The sequence below is a fragment of the Mchenga conophoros genome, linkage group LG1 (assembly GCF_057382185.1).
Source record: "Mchenga conophoros isolate Kocher_MC1m ecotype Shallow Benthic linkage group LG1, M_conophoros_male_GT1.1, whole genome shotgun sequence".
Taxonomy (NCBI): Eukaryota; Metazoa; Chordata; class Actinopteri; order Cichliformes; family Cichlidae; genus Mchenga; species Mchenga conophoros.
This window is the reverse complement of record NC_140526.1, coordinates 34,840,800-34,860,788: the sequence shown is the minus strand read 5'-3', so window position 1 is coordinate 34,860,788 and position 19,989 is coordinate 34,840,800. Positions and strand designations below refer to the sequence as shown.

Genomic DNA, 19,989 nt, shown 5'->3' with positions numbered 1-19,989 from the left:
TGTGAGAAGGTGCATCCCTGACCTCTTTGTGTGTCACAGTCACTTTACCACTGAGTAAATCTGCTAAGAGTAAAGGCAAGCCAAGGTTATCCCCCATCAGAGGGTAAAACAAGTCCACAACAAAGCTCCAATGCCAATAACAAATAAAAATTGCCCTTTTGCTCCTCCCACCCACTCCATGACATGCTGGTCAGTCACAGGAGCTCGTTCAGTGAGAGACTGAGATTACCGAAAAGCACCACTGAACGACACAGGAAATCATTCCTGCCTGTGGCCATCTCCCTGTACAACGCATCCACTTAACACACTGTTTGCTGCTACAACTACACATGTTTCTTTTCCAAATATTTATTTATAAGTGACTTATGTATGTATGTATGTATGTATATATATGTATATATTGTACTATTCTTAGTTAGCGTATTGTCTGTCTTGTCTTAATGTTGGTTTAAAATGGAGCACTGTAACAAAAAATAATTTCCCCCAGGGATCAATAAAGTATTCTGATTCTGATTCTGATGTCCACTGTCGAAGCTTGGAGTGCACCCTTTGTTAATTTGCTAGCTGGTTGGTCCAGTAGGATAAGAAAGTCTCAGCAATGTCAGGTCATTTCATCGCGTGCACTTTCTTTTTTAATTAATAAATGTATTTATTTTTATTTTATTTACTTCGTTTTTGTTTTTTCAAGACACAAGGATGTCATGTCCATGTCAGTTAGCTTTCATATGAAAATGTTTGTTGTAACCATAGCCATCAAATCAGTTTAACTCTGGCTATTATAAACAAAGTCCTGGTATTTTTTTTAGATTTTGTCCAAAAAATAAATTCTATTTCTGTACTGAAAACACATTTTTTGTACTTTACCATTAAATGTTTAGACAGCAAACAGTCAGATTATTATTGGTTTTGCTTATTTTTTGTTTTCCTTTTCTTTTAACTGAACATTTAGCACAGACTTTCACGTAACATGTGATATACTGCAGGTATAGAGATGGAAAAAATGTCTATCCACAAAGAGTATTGTGTCTAGTATTCCAAGTATCCACTGTGTGGTTAAGTTTCACAGTATGTGCACATTTTATTGCCTTAAATTTGCTGGTGGCTGAATGGAAAAGCAAAAATTTAAGTCAAAATTGGAGTCTAAATGAACGGGATTTGTGCCCCCAGGCAGTGAAGGCAGCAGACCTTGAATGCTGTTTAATTTTGTTTCATGTTTTTGCATTCTCTAAATGTACAGCATTCAGTATTCCATGAGCACATATTTTAGACTGCCACGATATAAATAAAAAAACACTACTAAATGCTGGCCTTGAGCATGTCTCTCCAACCCAGCCTTGCTCAATCCTTTGCCCTTTTTTGTCATCACAAGAATAAAGAAACATATCCTTCGTGTTTTGATTCCCTTCTGCCAGTTCTGCCATATCACTGGCTTGGCATTTGGCTGCGGGTCAGCATAAATACTCTGCAGTAAATAGGATTAGCTCAGAGCGGAGAGTGGGCGACGTGGAGCGGGTGCCTTCCTGACCCAGCACGCTGTTGGTGGCAGACCAGGCCCACTCACTAAGCTCTTTAAAGGCTTGCTTGCTGATAAAGAGCACACCTTCTAATCTGATCTCCAGATTGCCATTGTCAGAAACGGTAGAGGTGCATTTAAAGTGGCATCTGCTGCAAGTAAAGCACTCCTGGCTAGCTCCACAGCAAGCGAGTTGTTATTACTTTTGGTTGAATGAGTAGTCAAGGACAATATCATTAGGATTTGAATGTTAAATATACAGAGTATGATTATAAGGCAGCAATTCAGTTATTGAGATTTAGATAATTGAATTTTTATAATCTTGTTTTCATGTTCTAGATTCTTGTGCTGGTGGGGCGTTTGAACATTCAGAGCTTTCAGCAACAGCACCATTTGTTTCAATTCAGAATTGATGTATACCTGCAAGCAAGCACGTTGTTTAAAATCGCAACTTGAAGAACCTAAAGAAAATGCATCTGTTACTTAATTTCTAGCTTTTGCTTTGCAGGCGTTCTAAAGGTTTCTAACTGCTAACTTTAAATCATTTTAAAGCAGTAATTATCCCATTACCATAGACAGTCTTTTATTAGTTAGTTATTAGTGTTGTATTTGGATTTATAAATCAGTTTTCAGCACATTTGGCCTACCCAATGTTCGTAAAATAGAAATACTTCCTAATTATTAAGATGTGACCTTATTCTTCATACTTGTATAGGCAATAATATCTGCATTGGTCTGAGTTGACTGTTGGTAAGTAAGACAGCTCCACCAATCTCTATGGCACAGAGCTACATGTTTACCATGTAGTCATGGGAACAAAGACAATTTTAATAGTTTCTCACAGGACTGCACAAAGTACATGCTTACTGCTTCCAAAGGAATTAAGTGCATAAGTAGCAGCCAGGTACAGCTAATCAAATGCACTTGATTAACTGATCATCAGTAAGTATGAGCATCTCTAAAAAGGTGTTTTGGCAGTTTGTTGGTTTGGAGCAGTCAGGTATGTGTTTGTTTTTTTTTACATTGCCAAGTAGGAATGATATTGGCAATGATCTTAGAGAAGCAAGTGTTGCTGCCCATCAATCTGGGAAGTGTTGTAAGGTAAAAAGAAAAGAACTCAAGACCTAAAGTTTTAAAAGGACTTTGCAGCCTGCAGTCCTTTTAAAACTTTAGTTTTCACTTGTAGGTGATAAAGATCTGAAATACTTTAAAACATTTTAATATAATCATGTTTTCTTTCTTTTTTGCAATGAAAAGACAAAAAAAGGGAGGAAAATTTGGTATTTGGCTATTGGCCAACATGATTATGTTAAACATCAGTTTTGGTATCCATATAGATTTGCACAACTAAGGCATCTGTAATCTGTTGCGCTAGCTGCACCTTTCTGTGGGTTTCACCAAAGTAGGAAAAACATTTACATATAAATAGAATAACCTTTTCCAGAATCCCTCACACAGCGTGAGAATGGGAAGGCACATTCAGCTATCGTGGCCATGAGCCTGGGCGTCTCTGTGTGGAATCAGATTCATCACAGCCAACTTGGCTCAAGTTGAGCTGTAGCGAACGAGGATGACTTGGACCTTTTTGGTTTTATTCTGGGGGATTTCCGATTGCAGCCTCCAGAGTTCAGCCAATTAACTGCTCCAAATGTTTATTTTGACGCTGGATGCCAAGTGTGTGTGTTGTTGTTTTTTGGGGGGTTTTACGCTTTACAAACGGCGTGTGCATATTTCCCACATGCAAACTAAACTTTTACTCTATCTGTTGTGTGTAAATCACTTTCTAAAAAGAAAACAAGCCTTTAAGTGTCTAGGTTGGCCGCTGCTCTTTGTTTAATTCACCAGCTTGTGGTGCAGCTCGTCTATTAGAAACATCCCTGCCAACCTCTGCCAAATTAGAGCCTTTAATTGCCGTTCCATTTTGTGGCTTGGAGTCAGTGTGTTTCCTCTTCCCAAGCTGCTTGGCTTTGAACATTTTAAAGCCTTGCTTTCAAACTTTTAAGGTTTTTTACAACATTTTATAAAATTCAGTTTGTAACCCTTGAGTTTCCATCAAAGCCTCGAGCCCTTTGCCTTGATTTCCCCTCTCTCTAACCAGTATGGTTACATCGGAACTCTTATTTGCTTGTGGTGGTGTTCATTTCCTGCTTGTGTTTTAGGGTACTTTCTGGAGAATTGTGTCTATCCCACAACCCAACTGTTACCGCTCCCTGTTGCTCTCGCTCTCCCCTTGAAAGGATCCTAAAGTTTCTCCTTGTTAAAACAGGTGTGTGAGTACTTCACATTAGTTTAGATTTGCCTGCCATAAAACTGGTTTTATTGGCTTTACATCACCGTGCAAACAGCATTACCTATCGAGTGGAAGCTGTGAGTAAGTGGGGCTAAGCTGGGTGGGCAGCACTTGGCAGCACATTTCAGCCATGGCACCCTACTGGCGAAAATAGACCATAAACATGACGGGTGTTTCCCTCTAAAGATGTGAGCTGGTTGCAAGCCAAACACATTGTTTTTTAACACTGATGGATTTTCTCAAGCTTGCCTTCTTGCTTGAATATATGGGAGTGTTCTGATTTATTGATTAGCGCACTTTTCTTTCCTGGTGGTTAGTTAAAGAGAAAATTGTCTTGCAATAGCTGTTAAGTGTAATTCTGCAAAGTCAGGCTTTCCTTGTAACTGTTTTGCAGGTCGTTTAATGTGTTTCGGTTGTTTTATGACTTGCTTGTACTTGCATCATTAAAAGCATTAGGGGATTAATAGCCATGTGGGAATGTGAGTTGATAAAAATATCTTTGAGCCATGTTGGCTCAAATGTGACTGCATTTTTTCCTTGAAACATGAATAAATATTGCAGATTCAAAATCTTAGACACTCCCAGATTAAATCAAAAAGGCTTCTTTACATCTGACAGTTACTAACATGTGTTTCTCTTTCTCCTTTTCCTTCTCTCCTGCTTCCTGCCATCCTCCCTGCGGTGATGCTGTGACCTTCTTCTCCCAGGTAAGAAGTGCTTTTGTTGCCTCACTTGTTTCTCTGTCCCACTTTGTTTCCTCAGCAGCACACTAGTTTTAGAGCTGAGTGTGAGTTTCTGTCAAAGCACTCGGTCTCTTGATAGGAGCTCACATATGCATGCCAGATGGAGGGCTGAGCACAGTAATGGGGTGCTGTGAGATGAATCTTAAAATTTGCGTGTGTACTTAATGTGCATAAACAGTGACGCACCCATCCGTGCAACAACATATGCCAGCAGATGCATTTGACTGCTTTCTGTAGTGAATGTAAAGAGAAAGCTACTGTAGTACTGTGAGTTTACCATGAAGGGAAGAATACATGACTTCTTGGTCACTGAGAATCAAACTCACTGCACATAACAGCATATCTTTTCTCTCCTCATTGACCCTCCTGAGTCTCACTCCTTACTCTGTGCTGTACTGTTTCACTCTTTGTCAACCTTAAATCATTTGCTATGTTACAGAAGTACACCAGTCTAAATGCAACCACAGATATATGATTTAGATATTAAAGCTATTGGCAAATGTTTTTTCTAAGCAAAATTCATCATAAGTGTTTTCTAACATGACATTCCTGGTGGCAAAGACATGCAGACTGCCTGTCGGGAGCACTGGGACATTTCCTGGTGACTTGAGGTTTTGTTTTGGTTTTTTTTGTGAAAATATAAAATGTAGGAATGAATTAATGGACCTCGTTGTCACTATAGACTGTATACAAACATACACAAAGCTTGTATGTATTGTAGATTATGCTTTCAGTCAATTTATTTGTGTGCGTATGCTTGTGTGAATTTTATTAGTTGGATATTAGCTCATTCAGTATCTCTGCTTGAACAGTTTTTGTATCTTTAGTCTTCTACATGTCTTTGTCCTCTGATAATTAAGTCTTTGAGTGTGCACCTGCATCTATCGCCTGTCTGTCACCACTGAAATGCACTGCAGTGTGCGTGCCCACGCTGGCCATAGCGGCTGCTTTCAACTTTTTTGAGCCTCTTTCAAGCCCACAGCTGGACAGGTGTTAGATTTTAGAACTAGTTTGGGCGAGGTATCACTTGAGGTTTTATTGCCCTCTTAAAGCGACACAGCTCGCTCTGCATGCTGGAGCAGCTGACTGTCAGGATTTTCACGTCTGTATATATCGGTTATTGCTGAGTTTGAGAAATAGTTTTTAAACATTAAGATAAATGGAATAACGAATTAACAATCTACAGAATTTAGATGTCTGTATAGAGCAGACTTAGTTGTATACATTAGTTTTATACAACAAATGTTGAAAAACAGGTGTTAAAGGAAGAACATTAGTTGTCCAGTTTTTTAAAATTTCTTCAGTAAAAATAATAAAAAGTCAGAAAAGTCAGCGTATATGCCGACTTGCAGCAGTTTTTACATTTCTAATATTAAATTCAGGCAGAAGCACATGAGCTGCATCCCTCCTCCTGCAGAAACATGCTATTCTGACTGTTTCATAGCTTCTGATGAATAATCACCTCAACAAACCAGAACAAAACTCCTGGTGCTTTGTTTGATAAATCCTATTTGCATTTGTTTTATTTAATCTCCACAATCCCCCATCTCTGCTGCTCTCTTACAGCTACTGTTTTTATTATGACATCATCATGCTTTTCTTTAGTTTCCCAGCTTCTGTGTAAATATCTCTGCTGAGGTTAAAAAAAAAAGATTTGAATGATTTAATTACTTTGAATATTCTTCTATTCATTCTGTGCAGTCTGTTAGACGTGGCAGTTCAAATGCTTTTTGCTTTCGTGCATGGACAAACATTCTATTAATAATGCTCTGTTGAATATACTGTATACAAGTCCAGTGCTTGTTTAATATCACTGGAAGCCTGAGAAAATGGTAGTCGGCTGTTTTTTAGGGGGGTTTTGTTTTGTTTTTTTACCTTCGATTCTTTGTTTCTGCATCCAAACCGCTGCACTAATGAGCCATTAGTTGTGTAAAAGTGCAGTAGAAAGTTTAGTTGGATGTTCTCATGTGACTCCACTGTTCAGTGAGGACTATGTCAGAGCAGAATAGCATTTTTAACCATGTACATTCTAGTTGTTGCCTAAATACACTTTTGAAAAAAATAAACAAGAGCATGTTTGCAAATGATAGTGATCCAGTATTTATCTCCTGACTCTTCAGTCAAGTACAAAAAGTAATAACTTGCTTCCTGTTGTTTCCCCAACTTATTCCTTTGTTCCCTTTAAGTCATTTCTGTTCTGATCTGCTCTATTTCTGTTCCAGCTCACTTCTTCTCTTCCTCTGTGCCTTACCTGCTGTTTCCTGTCTGCCGTTTCTGTCCTATTTCATCACTGGGGGGGCAGTAAGTGGTTTTGTGTCACAGCAGTTGGGGGTAATTGCTATTTAAGCCCGGGGCTCGCATTACATGGGCTGCTTTATTGCAGCCCTGTTACTTGGTGCAATTTTTAATCTCACCCATATTGATTATTCCACTAAGGAACAGAGTGCCATGCAGTTGAATGTCACTTGCTGCTGGGTGGGGGCTGGTGTTTGGGATTTTTAGGCCAAGCAACCTTTTCCTTTTTTCTGAACACTCAAAGGCACAAAGGAGGTCACACCAACTAATATTGACTTACCTACATTTATTATGTCATTTGAAACATTTCTGGAAACAGCAGGAAGTGGGGCTCTAATGCTTTCAGACAGTAGTTGTCCTTCTCTTCACCCTCATCCATACATAAAATATTAACCACTAGCTCCATTGTCGGTTGTTTGGGGGGGGGGGGGGGGGGGGGGGGGTTTAATGTTAATGTTTCCACAATAAAAGAGAAGATTCCTAGAAGTCATAGCAGTTGTGTAATTAGATTTTGGTGGAAAACACGTCCAGCATTTTGTGTTCACATGTAAGTCCACCTTTAGCTAAATGGTGGTAAATGAGCTATTAAAGGCTGATTAGTGCCGGTTAATTGTCCAGACTTCATTACAAACTAATTGAGGAGACAGTTTATTATATTTTATATATTTCTATTCTCTGCAGTTTTTTCATTTAAAAAGTAGGGCTTCAGATCACATGGTGAGTTTCTCCCCCACATGCGCGCGCGCACACACACACACACACACACACACACACACACACACACACACACACACACACACACACACACACTACCTTGGAGCTGTGGCCATGATGACTTCTCCCTGCTTTTCTTATCTGTCACTCCAGTTTACTGCAGGGAGACTGTTGTTTGGGTGCTGCTGTCTTCTGTGTCTCGCTTTTGTCCGCTGTCTGAGTGTGTGTGTATTTTGTGAATTTTCTCTTGTGTTGTTGCTTTTGTTCCTGGTACTGACATTTTGTCAGGTATTTAAGTAATTTGTGCAGAATTTGTCTCTGTCTCAAGAATCTTGTGTGTGTGTGTGTGTGTGTGTGTATTTTATTTTATTTTATTTTATTTTTTTACACCCATTGAACGATTCACAGGGACATTTTGTTTCTACTAGCGAAGACTCTTTTGTCTTTGGAACAGCTTGAATTATTATTTGTGGTAAAGATTGCCCAATTTGAATTTGGTGATTTGTCAGCTGCACAGTCATGACTGGAATCTCCTGTTCCCCTTCTATTAGACTGAGATTTGGTGACTGTGGAGACCCATTTGAGTACAATGAATGCATCTCCTTGTTGAAGAAACTAGTTTGAGATGATTTCAGCTCTGTGAAATGGCATATTATAAAAATGAAAGTTGGTACAGTGTTTTTCATAAAAGGTTAAACATGGTCAACAACCGTAGGCTATGGTGTTTAGATGATGCTCATTTGATACTAAGGGATAGGGCAGGGCAATATGGCCAAAAATATTTATCACGATATAAGTGTGAAAATCTGCGAGAACAATATAACTGATGATATAATTGACGCAAGACAAAATACTTTACAACTCCACAACTTTATTTATTTTCAACATTTCAAATGCAAATTCCTCGCTGACAGTTTAACCAAAAGGCATTTCCAGTGGAAATTGGCCGACATATCCTCAGCATAACCATGTATAATATCCACAAAACTTAAAAAGAGGTTATACACACACAAAACGGTAATATTTTGTTGAAGCACAGTACGTATCACTCCGTGAGGCTCCTGCCTACGATAGCCGTAATGCTCCGACAATCCATCAAGCGGTGCGGCTTCGTAGCTTACGGAAGTTGTACTAAAACATTTTTTGACAGACTTTTGAGCGCCGTGTACCACATAAGATCGGTTCGAGGTCAGTAAGCAGAACCAGAATTCATACGTAGGGTGCACTGTGGATTTATCAGAAAATCAAAAGATTGATTTTAAGTGTGCCGTATTTTCCAAAAAACACGGTAATAAAGACTGCCCGCTAGCATGCTCTACCAAAAATTGTGCTTTGTTGTGTATCTGACGGACGAAAGCCAAACCAGTTCCACACCACTGAAGTTGCAGCATTTTCACAAACCAATTCTGGTTCATCTGTTTCATACAACGATCTGCTTTCGCTCTTCTCATTCTCCGTCGCCGCATGAAAACAAAGGCACTGCGCGTGCGCGTTTTTCCATATTCTATCGCGATATTTTATTTTCTTTATTTTCTTTTAATTTTCTTATCATTGCCTAACATTATACCGGTATTACCGTGAATGGTATGATATGGCCCAGCCCTACTAAGGGGACCAAATGAGTCAAGAAAATAACTGAATTCTAGATACAAGGCAGGATGGATCCATGCTTTCATGCTGTTTACACCAAATTCTGAACCTACCGACTGAGTGTTGCAACAAAAATCCAGACTCATCAGCTCAGGCAACCTTTTCCTGTCTTCTCTTGTCCACTTTTGGTGATCCCCTGCAAATTGTAGCCTCAGTTTCCAGTTCTTAGTATGGTCTCCTGTTGCTGTAGTCTATTTACTTCAAAGTTCAAATTGTTGTATGTTCAGATAAGCTCTTCTGCATCACATGTTCTAACAACTGCTTGTTTGGGTTACTGTTGGCTTCCTTTTCACTCTAACAAGTTTGGCCATTCTCCTCTGACCTCTGGCATTTTCACTCAGAAAACCGCAGCTCACTGGATATTTTCTCTTTTTCAGACCTTTTTCTGTACACTCTAGAGATGTTGTGTGGGAAAATCACATTAGATCAGCAGTTTCTGAAATACCAGTCCGTCAAGACCAACAACCATACCACATTCAAAGCTACAGAAGTACAACCTAAGTTAAAATATGTAGGACATTTTCTTTTAACTTATTGTATTTGACTTGAGGCCAGATGACTTGATAAGAGTACAAGTGTGTGTGTGTGTGTGTGTGTGTGTGTGTGTGTGTGTGTGTGTGTGTATGTTTGAAGCTCCTTCTGAACAGACAGAATCCTGCTCAGAGTGATGATTTGTGTAGGTGTCATGTGACAGGAAAGTGACAGGATGCCCCAAAGACACATACATACAAAGATTTACATACACACCACCACATGCGTGCATGAACACACACATGTTTTCACACACGTGTCACAGCTGTAGCTGGGCAAGGGCACAAACACACTCAGCAGGATCCAGACTGATGCACACACCCTTCCCTGTCAGGTGACTCTTTATTGCATTATCTGTGCTGTGTATCCTGGACTTGTTTCATGTTTCCAAAGCAAACAGTGCTTCTCTCTCCTCTTCCGAGCTGGCTTAGCTCATTCTCTTAAACAAATTTGTATAAATAGGTTTGATATTCTGAGTGTTGTTTATTTGTGTGTCATTGGCCTGACGCTGTGTGTTGTGTCACTCGAGACATGCCAGGACCCTGTTGGGCTTCATGGAGTCAGCTCCTCTTACCCCTGTGATCCGGCCTTACAGACCTGACACTGTTCATTACTCAAACTGTGTGTGTGTGTGTGTGTGTGTGTGTGTGTGTGTGTGTGTGTGTGTGAGAGAGAGAGAGAGAGAGAAAGGAAATAGTCCAGTGTGTAGGTCAAGTTGTAGATCGTGTGCTGTCATGGTGGAAATGTCAGGCCGTTGCTCCAGTTAGTGCAGCTCCTGTCAGTGGGAGCCTACTGTACTTGTTCTGCTCTGCTAACTCTGCTAATGAAAAAAAATCAGCAAAGGACGGGTATAAAGTGTGTGTGTGTGCCAGTGCGTGTGTGCAATTTTCTTCCATTTACAATGCAGAAATATTTAAATAGATATGAAGTTGTTTGGTTGGAGATTCTGGGAGTGGATTGCTGCCAGTCTGTGACTTAAATTTGTTTTACTTCACTATAGAATGATGGGTGCAGCACCCTTTCAAGAATAGCCTGCTCAGTAAGGCCAACCGAAGTGACAGGAGGAATGGGGTGTGTTCAGCAAACAGACAGCTGTTTCTAGTCAACATTTCACTGCAGCGATTCAAAAGCAGTGGTCTATGACTCCAATCCAGATAAATTAGATTATTTGGAGTGATACATAGTAACATTAATTTTGCACAGTTTGTACTGTGGGTGTGTGCTGCACTAATAAGCAAAAGTTGAATAACAGAATGCACTTATATTGAGGGGAGCATGCATTTATGTTTGTAATTCCTTATAAGATCTGCAGTGAGCGTGAGGAGCAGATCAAAGTTAACCCATAGTAGCCATTGCTAGCAAAAAATTTGGTACGTTTGTCAAAACCATGACTATGGGATAGCAGAAATTGTAGTTGTGTACAGTTTGAGTTTAAAATGAGATGGTGTTGTCTATCATGCAGCCCATTTATAAACTGAATACCAATACACAAGACAATATGCAACACCATTTTGATGAATGAAAGGGGGGAATGCATGATTAGGAGACTTCAGGTACAACTGTGTTTATTTCCTGTGATTTTGGTGGTTTCTATCTATTTGCTGGTAGAGTTTTCACAGCTTCAGTCTACAAACAAATAACACTTTGGAGACACAAATAATTGTGTTAACCTGTTACATTAACACTGTCCAATAATGTTACAGATGACCAAGGCTGATAGTATTTGCTGCCTAGCTCCCAAATTAACGTCATCATTTTATTTTTAGCCATAGCTGATAGCTGGTACCTTAACTTAATAGCTGGCTAATGTGGCTATCAGGTAATTGCTAACAGCTAAACTGCTAATGCCAACGTGTGCACCAGCTAGGTTAACATTTATGACAACTGTTAAATACTTCATTGTTGTTAATATGAAGCTTTACTGACCTCACTAGCGGCTATAAACACAACCTGAGGGTGTCAATTTTTGCGGTGCTCACCAAGTTTGTTTATTATTTGCATGCTCAGCTGCTAAAGAGTAGGGATGGGTATCGTTTAGGTTTTATCCGATACTGGTGCCAAACTGGTACTTTTGAAACGGTGCCGGTGCTTAAACGGTGCTTGAACCGGTGCTTAAAGAATGGAGAACACAAACTTTGTCCAAAAACCTATCATGTTTAGCTGGTTTTTTGTAAAACAATAACAATGTTAGCCTTTTTTGCAGTTATAGGGCACATATGGTATCACTCTATCAAACAAGAAGACAGCCGCATGTAACTAGGGCTGGGTATCATCATTGACTTCTAGAATCGATTCGATTCCAATTCAGAAGGTCCCGAATCGATTCAATCCACGATTCGATTCAATTCGATTTGAATCGGGGAAATTTTGCCTCAGACAGTCAGAAATATTATAATTCAGATCATGTATCAGTACATTTCCGTATTTTTATATCTATAAAAAGAAAGTTGACACTTGTGAGACTTTATCAAAGGTGTAAGCATCACAGCAGATGCCTTTGTGTCAAGTAGCTGAAGATAAAACACAGAAAAACATGAGGGTGATTTTCCTGGCCTGAGATTTTATAAAAGAAAAAAAAAGCACCGAAATAAAGCACCGAAATGTGCGCTGCTTTTCGGTCTGGTTACAACCGTTTATGCCATAATGGCACCGGATATCGGTACCCATCCCTACTAAAGAGTGGAGCAGCTGTATGCCTGCTGCCTTCAGTATTGAAAAACAGGTTCCTTCATATTTTCAGAATTTTGGCATAGAAAGGTACTGTTTCGGTTGTGGCGACATCCCTAGTTAGAATTTCATTACGTGTTTGGTAGGTTTACTCTTTTGTCAACTTGACAGAGAATATTCATTGGATACTAACTGATTCATCTATAAACTAAAACACTAGTGCCAACTTTAAATCTCGTTTTTTCCAACTGGAGCATAAACACAACTACTGGAATAACACAACATTTGCAGAGAAAGAGGTCATTATTTGTAACAATAGGCTTTGTTTAGACAGACAATAGCTCAGTTATATAAAAAAATGCTGCCTCCTTATCTATGTCAGTGAAACCATTAAAATAAGAGTGAATGTTCTGGCACACAGTGGTTTGATACAAAAATACATGTTCATAGCAATAAAGTTGGGCGTGTGCCAGCTTTTGCTGCAATCTACCTGCTGATTACCAGGACAGAGGTTAGCATCATTTGTCCTGTGACACAATTTCAAATGTCTGTGCTGCTTTTTGGGATGTGGTAAGGTAACATTTCCTGACTAAATGTATACCCTTTAAATTCTTTTAAAACACTGTGCATTGAGTGTGAACAAGTCATTGTGCTCTCAGCAAACGCCCACCATCTACCCCACACAACTGTTTATTATTCTAAGAAGAAATACTGTATAAACACACAGCAGAGCAATGCAGTGGGTGTCCTAGTTATTACTGTCAATACCGCCCATTTACTGCCAAACGGGCTCTATTATTAGACTCCACTGGACTGTCATCAGGTATCTTCAAAGGTTGTTGCATAAATCAAATATGACTCCTTTTTTCTTTCTACTCTGCGAAGTGCTGCAGTGTGATATGTGAGGGACCGGAACGTGTTTAGTGTCACAGAGGATAGTAGGAAAATAATGGAAGTTTCCCCTCTAACTCTACATGCTGTATGTTTTTCTTCTTTCCTCATTTTCCAATTGAGTGGATGACGTGAGACAAGCAGGGTGGGGTAAATGTATTTTCCTTTATGTTTCAAAGAAGTCCTGTGATGTCCGGATATGGTTGTTTTTAATCATGGAGGCCCTCTGTATTTTCACTCACCACCACTTACAGCTGTAGTTGACAAGGTGGGAGACCTGCAGGTAGAGATTGCAAGGCTACATACAAATGGGTGAAACTCACTGAAGCCAGTTAGAAACATCCAAGACAAACACAGTGTACAGGGTTTCAGGTTTCACGGGGTATAAAAAAATAAATAATAATTTCACCTACAACCCCACCCCTCTCTACGTACACCACCATGACACAAATTTATAAGCTGATATTGGTATTTGCATAATTTAGAATTAATGTAACAGGATTAAGATTAACATACTAAGCACACCCTTCCTTTGGATTAAATCATGCTCTTGCAAAAGTCCAGTGTGTGTGTGTGTGTGTGTGTGTGTGTGTGTGTGTGTGTGTGGCAGGGGTGTTACTGTTCTGAGAGTTATTAGAAATGAGAGAGTGTATAGTTAATGTCTGACCCTTTTACATCCGAATGGAATAGAGGTGCGCTCAGTTTAGAGACATAAACTTTCACATGTTTCTAATGTTGGTCAGTCTATTTTTCAATTTTTTATTTAGATTGTTTATTGTAAGTAATTACTGCATTAGACTATTTTTTAAAGTAAACAGTGGTTTCAAACTAAAAGACCTGGGAAGATGTAGAGCAGACCTGGGGCAAGATTTTTGGCTTTTTTTTTGTTGTTGTTTTAGTCGGAAATAGTTGAACAACCGCTGAAAAGATTTCCATGGGATCATGTGGAGACATTAACAGTTCATAAAGGATGGCTGGTTCCTGATGGTGCCATCAGTAGTCAGGGAAATCTTGCCACTGCTAGTTTTTTGTTGGAGAGAAAATATTTTTCCATCAAAACATAGTTGAGAATACAGTTATATACAACTTTTGATTCAAATACAGATTACTCTGTACATTCTTAAATTAACTAGTTATGGGTGACTGGGGAGGGGCGTAAATCCTTCTCTGGAGTAAATCTCTTTTTTCCCCTCCCTACTGTAGCAGGATCTCAGCAGCTTGACTAAGCCTGCTGGGAGTTAGGCTGATCTGACACTAGTCCACTAATTGGCCATCCTCATATTTATAAAGTGGAAGCTTAACAGACAGAAGAGGGAAAGAATACAGAAAAGAGAGTCTGTTAATCAGTACAACATTATATAGGAATGTCTATACCAAAATTAATGACTGTATATTGATTTGTTGTCAAGATATTTCACTCAGTATCACAAATTCAACCTGATGATGGCACTGGAGATAGAATCTGCATCACCAAAGCCATTAATTTGGATGACAACTCCTGAAATGACCAGAACAAGCAGGCTTACATTCATGTGGAACACAAACGTGTGCAAAAAACTCCATGTAATATTTGTTGCTGGAAATTCTACTTTTCATGAAATAGCATCAAAGCAGGTTAATAGTATTGTTGTTTTCTATTAAAATCACATGATTTTATGCAACCCGTGTTGAGTGGGCTGGGATGATTTGCCACATTTTAAGACCATGGGCATCCTTATCCCGCATATTAAAATGCAAGTGGAACTAGCAAATTATTATTTTTAATGAATATTATTTTGTATCAGTGGTTAACATATAGCATCGTGGTGGAGTCTTTATGTGAGAGGCAGACTCGCTGTGTGAGAGGAACCCACTGTGTAGATATGTTGAGCTTTTCACATATGTCAGTCCTGATCTAAGCCACACCTGCTGCTAACCACGGACTTACCAGTGAGGGAGAGAGAGAGAGGCAGTAGAGGAAAGCGCAGTGTGTTTCAGGCTGTGTAGTCACAGGCTGAGCAGTCGCTGAAGTGAGTGGTCGCTGTGTCGCTGCTGACTTTTGCTTCCCCCCCCTTCCTCTCCATCTCCTCGTTTCTACTACTCTCTCTGCTCTTCCTCAAAAAAGGAGTTTCTTCCTGTCTTCCTGAAGCGACGGTGTAATTAATTACCAAGACTCTGTGGGAGTGGAGCTGCTCTGCTTCCAATTGGATCCTTGGCCATTTGCTGACTCTCATTCATTGCTGGAAATAAATGGAAGGGAACACTCACTCTACCACGAGGCAACTGGGGATTCCTTTTGGTGTGAAGTGGGATTTTTGATCTTCTTTCTTGGACTTTGCAGAGTGAATTTTCATCAGGATACTTTTATTTTTTTTTAAACCAAAAAACTCTGAGGCCAAATTATTCTTGCATGAAATGACAAGCTGATCCAACTTAGTAACAGGATGCAGGTGGGATTCTGTGGGTTTTAAACCATTCCACTGCATGTTGGGGAGCTCAGGTCAACCCCCACCTCCTGCTAAGAATCAGTAGAAGAAGCTAAGACTGGGACATGAACAAACTGCACACTTCAATCAGGCGTTGGATCAGGTGCAACCTCAATATATGTGCTGTGTTTTTTTCCTTTCTTTTTTTTCCCTCCAGTCTGGTAACTCATTCACAAACAGAAAAGTAGCTTGATTGCAGAGAATTCCTGCTTACCGGTGACAGGATTTCCATCTCAGTGTGACAGGGAGGGGAGCTTGCAGTCATCTGGTCGCTGGGGAAAAGATGCCAGCCATTCTAGTGGCCTCAAATATGAAGTCGGGACTCCCCAAACCCAAACCTGTGCACAGTGCCCTACCTATCCCCCAGACCCCCAGCAGGACGTCACCTCTAGCTCTACCTCCGGCACCTCTCAAGACGCACATTCCCTCATTGGGCCAGCAGGTGGGCTCAAGACCCCCAAGAAACAACGCAGCAGAGTCAGAGGTTGGCAGAAACACTCAGGTCAGGATGTAAAACAGTCATCTCCAAACCCAGATCCTAAGTGTTATTCTGCTAATACTGCTTTATAATGAATTTTATAGCAATGACATGGAGATGAGCTGCAAGAAGAATGCATGGTTGATTATTTGTGTAGAATATTTTTTTATTATTAATTCTTATTAGTACTCACTGATTTAAAACTCTAAAAGAAAAAAAAAATCCCAAGTAATTATAGTTTATAAGCAGTTTGAGGGCCTTTTTTACCCATGGAGGACAATAAAGTATTTATAAAAGAAATATAATAGAAAGATATTCTGTTCTTCACTTGTCAGCTGTAAATCGACAAACTCGGTATCATCACTTTATTTGGCTCAGTGTAGCATAACAGAAACACAGAGCCAGATTCAGTGAGTTCCTGGAAGGACATGGAGCAGGCTGTGTCTCTGCTGTCCAGGATGGCAGTGTAGCAGGATATCAGGGTGGCTGTTTTGCTGTGTTTGTGAAATATTGGCTGCGCTTAGCAACCCCACGCAACGCAAAGGGCTGCAACGGCAAGAGGGATCGCTCCAGCACCATGTAAGGCAGTGAGGGGAAGAAGGTGTCTGTGTGGGTTTGTGTGTATTGGTGAGGCAGCAAGTCCAATCTTGCCAGTCTGTCTGTACAGTGTGGGCTCAGTAAGCTTTAGCAGTTATTTGGGAAATCTGAATCCAGCATGAGGAACTGATACAGGACACCACTTCTCTCGCACATGGCACGAGTTTGCTGCTGGTGTCGTTTGTGTAGTGGCTAATCATGTTTTCTGACTGACCTATTTTCTGTGACTTTTTTGCTCTCTCCTGTCTGCCCTCCTTTCTCTTCCTCTCTTTATCCCCGTGGTGCTGATGATGCAGCCATCTTCACTCTCAGCTGGGTTAACCCTTGACCTCCATGACCAGGAGCAATGTTATTGCACTCATATCCTAAAATCTTTCAAATCCATGTGTATGTAGGTGACAGAGAGATGGGGGATTTCTATCTAAAGCCATGTTTGGTAGAATACCCTTATTAGTCCAGCAAAGTAGTGTTTGTTCATATATTAGCTTTATTGCCCTTATTTCAGCCTTGTGTCTGCTGGGCTTCACCCAGGGAAATGACTGAACAGATCGGAGGGCTCCGAGGCAGAATTCCTGATGAGGTTTTTGATGAGTCTTCCACATGCAGGTCAAAGCCTCAGTGGAGTACCTGCACAGACTCCAATGGTCCTTAGCATGAACTCAATCTCCTCTGATGGCAGGGTGAGATGAGACGAGGCTGTCTGGAGACGTGATGGCTGCCTCACCAGACACAACAGTGAGAACTTGTCTTTTGCCTAATAGTCACAAAGGATTCCAGTCATCCTAACATTCACTCCACTGTCATTTGGTGACATTCATTTTTCTTCCTCTGGTTATGTATAAATTAAAAGATGCTATGTCCAGAGCTTTGCAGCAGCTTTCATAGCAATTAATGCTTGTGAGGTGGGGTAAGAGCTTTTTCTCTGGAGGGTCCATTTTTTTCACCAGATTTCATCAATACAAATGGGTGAAAAATCATCTTTAGAGAGTCAGGAGCAGATTTCAGTGCCCACAGAAGATGTCAATAGACTAGTCATAAGGGTGGGTTGAAGTTTGAGTCATTTCTCAACCATGAATACTTGCCCTTTTGCTTGTACTGTCTCTGTCATCTCTATGACTGCTGCTGCTTCTTTTTATTTGAGCATGAAGATCTCCTGAAATTCAAATCTAATTTCAAGGAAAAAAGCCCCTCCCATAACAGATCACATCATTGCTGACACCCCCCCCCCCCCCTCCCCCATCCTTTTTATAAATGGTTGGAAATATAGGAAAAAGCATAAGCAGAACCAGATGTGTTTGAATGGCAAACACCAAACACAGCATGCCCTGAACATAATGGGTACTAGCAGAGTATGCCAGTAGTTATCTGACGGATTAGTAAAGTGATACCAGAGTGTGTCCGTGGCTGTGCTCCTCCCATGCATCCAGCTTGGATGGCCCAGTTGGCACTAAACACACAAACATGTTGTGTACACCTGCAACAAAGAGTTAATCCATAGTGCAGCAGGAGGCAGAGGGAGACAGGCAGGCTGTATTTACACGCAGAGAAGAGGATAGTCCTGGATAGTACTAAGGATAGTGCTTAGTCTGTGTGTGTGCTGTGTGTGAGTGGAGTCTGGCACAATCTGCTGAATCTGATGTGAAGGTGATAGTCTGGAAATGTGTGAATGGTATTTGAAGCTGTTTTCTGTGTGTGTGTGTGTGTGTGTGTGTGTGTGTGTGTGTGTGTGTGTGTGTGTGTGTGTGTGTGTGTACTGTCTTTCCCTCTAATGTGTGACATCATAAGAAATGACTGCTGTTCAGCTGTTGTGACCTTTAACTTTTTCCCATACTGTTATTCCTGAGCGCCTTGCCTTGAACAGATACTCTACTGCCCTCTGGTGTTTGAGTTTTCTCCTGCGCCTTCTTCCATCCGCAGACACCATGAATCGTGTGGGTGTGAATGTAGGTTATTCCTGTCATTGAAGGCATCTGTCATTGCTTCTCTTTTCATTATAAATGCCTCAGTTTTGACCCTGAGCACCTTCGCTCTCTACCTTCTTTGCCCCCCACCCCTATTCCCTCTTTTCCCTCTTTGTAATCTAATTGTTCATTATTGCCAGCTCATTAATTCTCAGCTACAGCTTTCAAAGGGTAAAGGTTCAAACCAAGAATTTTTGAAAGTCACACTGGCGGCAGGAGATCCTGAAAAATACATTTTGGTACAATGTGCAGCATACGTAGTCCTTTTATAAGGCATTAAAAACACATACTCACAAACACACATAGTCACACGCTCACTCACACAGAGAGATTTGTCTGTGTGCCAGTGTGATAAGGAGCTACTATCTTAATAAGCATCTCTCCAGATGCAGGCATAAGGCAGACTGTCTGTAAAGACTGGCTTTATTAGACTCATTACAAAAGCTCATTTCAGCCTGTGAGCTGAATCCCAATCACTTCAAAACACAGTGTGGAAACAAACAACGAACTACAATTAAGACAGGCCCTCATTTTATGGGGCTGGTAATAAAGAGCTTCGTTTAGATATTAAATCATCATGGTAACAGATACATTACTAACACAAGGCTCTGTTAATGTAATTCCTTCCATTCATAAAAATCTATAAATCCCAGAGATTATCATTTTCTCCAGTTTCAAAATTAAAATTGAGTCTGAGTCCATTGCATGACTGACAAACATATGTATCAAGTAACATGTGTGAAGCAATTTAATTACGTATACAAAGCTAATTAAATGACCTTTAAACGGGAGGTACTGACTGATGGTGATGAAAGTGTAGAGATTATATATGCAAGCACACACACACACACACACACACACACACACATACACATATGTATATCATTTGACTAACAGTTGTTTGTTTTCCAGATATAAAGAGTTATGCTGTTCAGTTATGCTGTGTAAATGTTAGTTTGGAAGATTTTCAAGCTCTTTGATTCTAAAGAAGCAAAAATACTACACAGAGCTTTAAGCATGAAACAGGACAAGTGAAAGCAATCGAACAAATGCAGAAAATATTTAATAAAAGCATTATTGGCCTGTAAATGTCAGCATCAACCTTTAAAGCCCATTTCACTTGACCCCTCTCATACGCTGGGTCTCTCATCAGCATCCTGTGAAAGGCAGTAATGACTTTTTTATGGTGCTTAC

At 40.2% G+C, this 19,989-nt stretch overlaps 1 protein-coding gene across 2 annotated transcripts in view; it reads left to right on the top strand.

Annotated features, from left to right (window-relative positions):
- Positions 1-19,989, top strand: part of nav2a (neuron navigator 2a) — a 222,445-nt gene that overhangs the window by 104,964 nt on the left and 97,492 nt on the right. Inside the window, exon 1 of one of the 2 annotated variants that reach the window (XM_085276039.1) lies at positions 15,303-16,261. The exons of the other annotated variant lie outside the window; for it this stretch is intronic. Coding sequence (XP_085132165.1) covers positions 16,043-16,261 — 219 coding nt within the window. The 5' untranslated portion in view covers positions 15,303-16,042. Of the gene's footprint in view, positions 1-15,302; positions 16,262-19,989 lie in introns of those variants that run through there. 2 annotated transcript variants of the gene reach the window in all.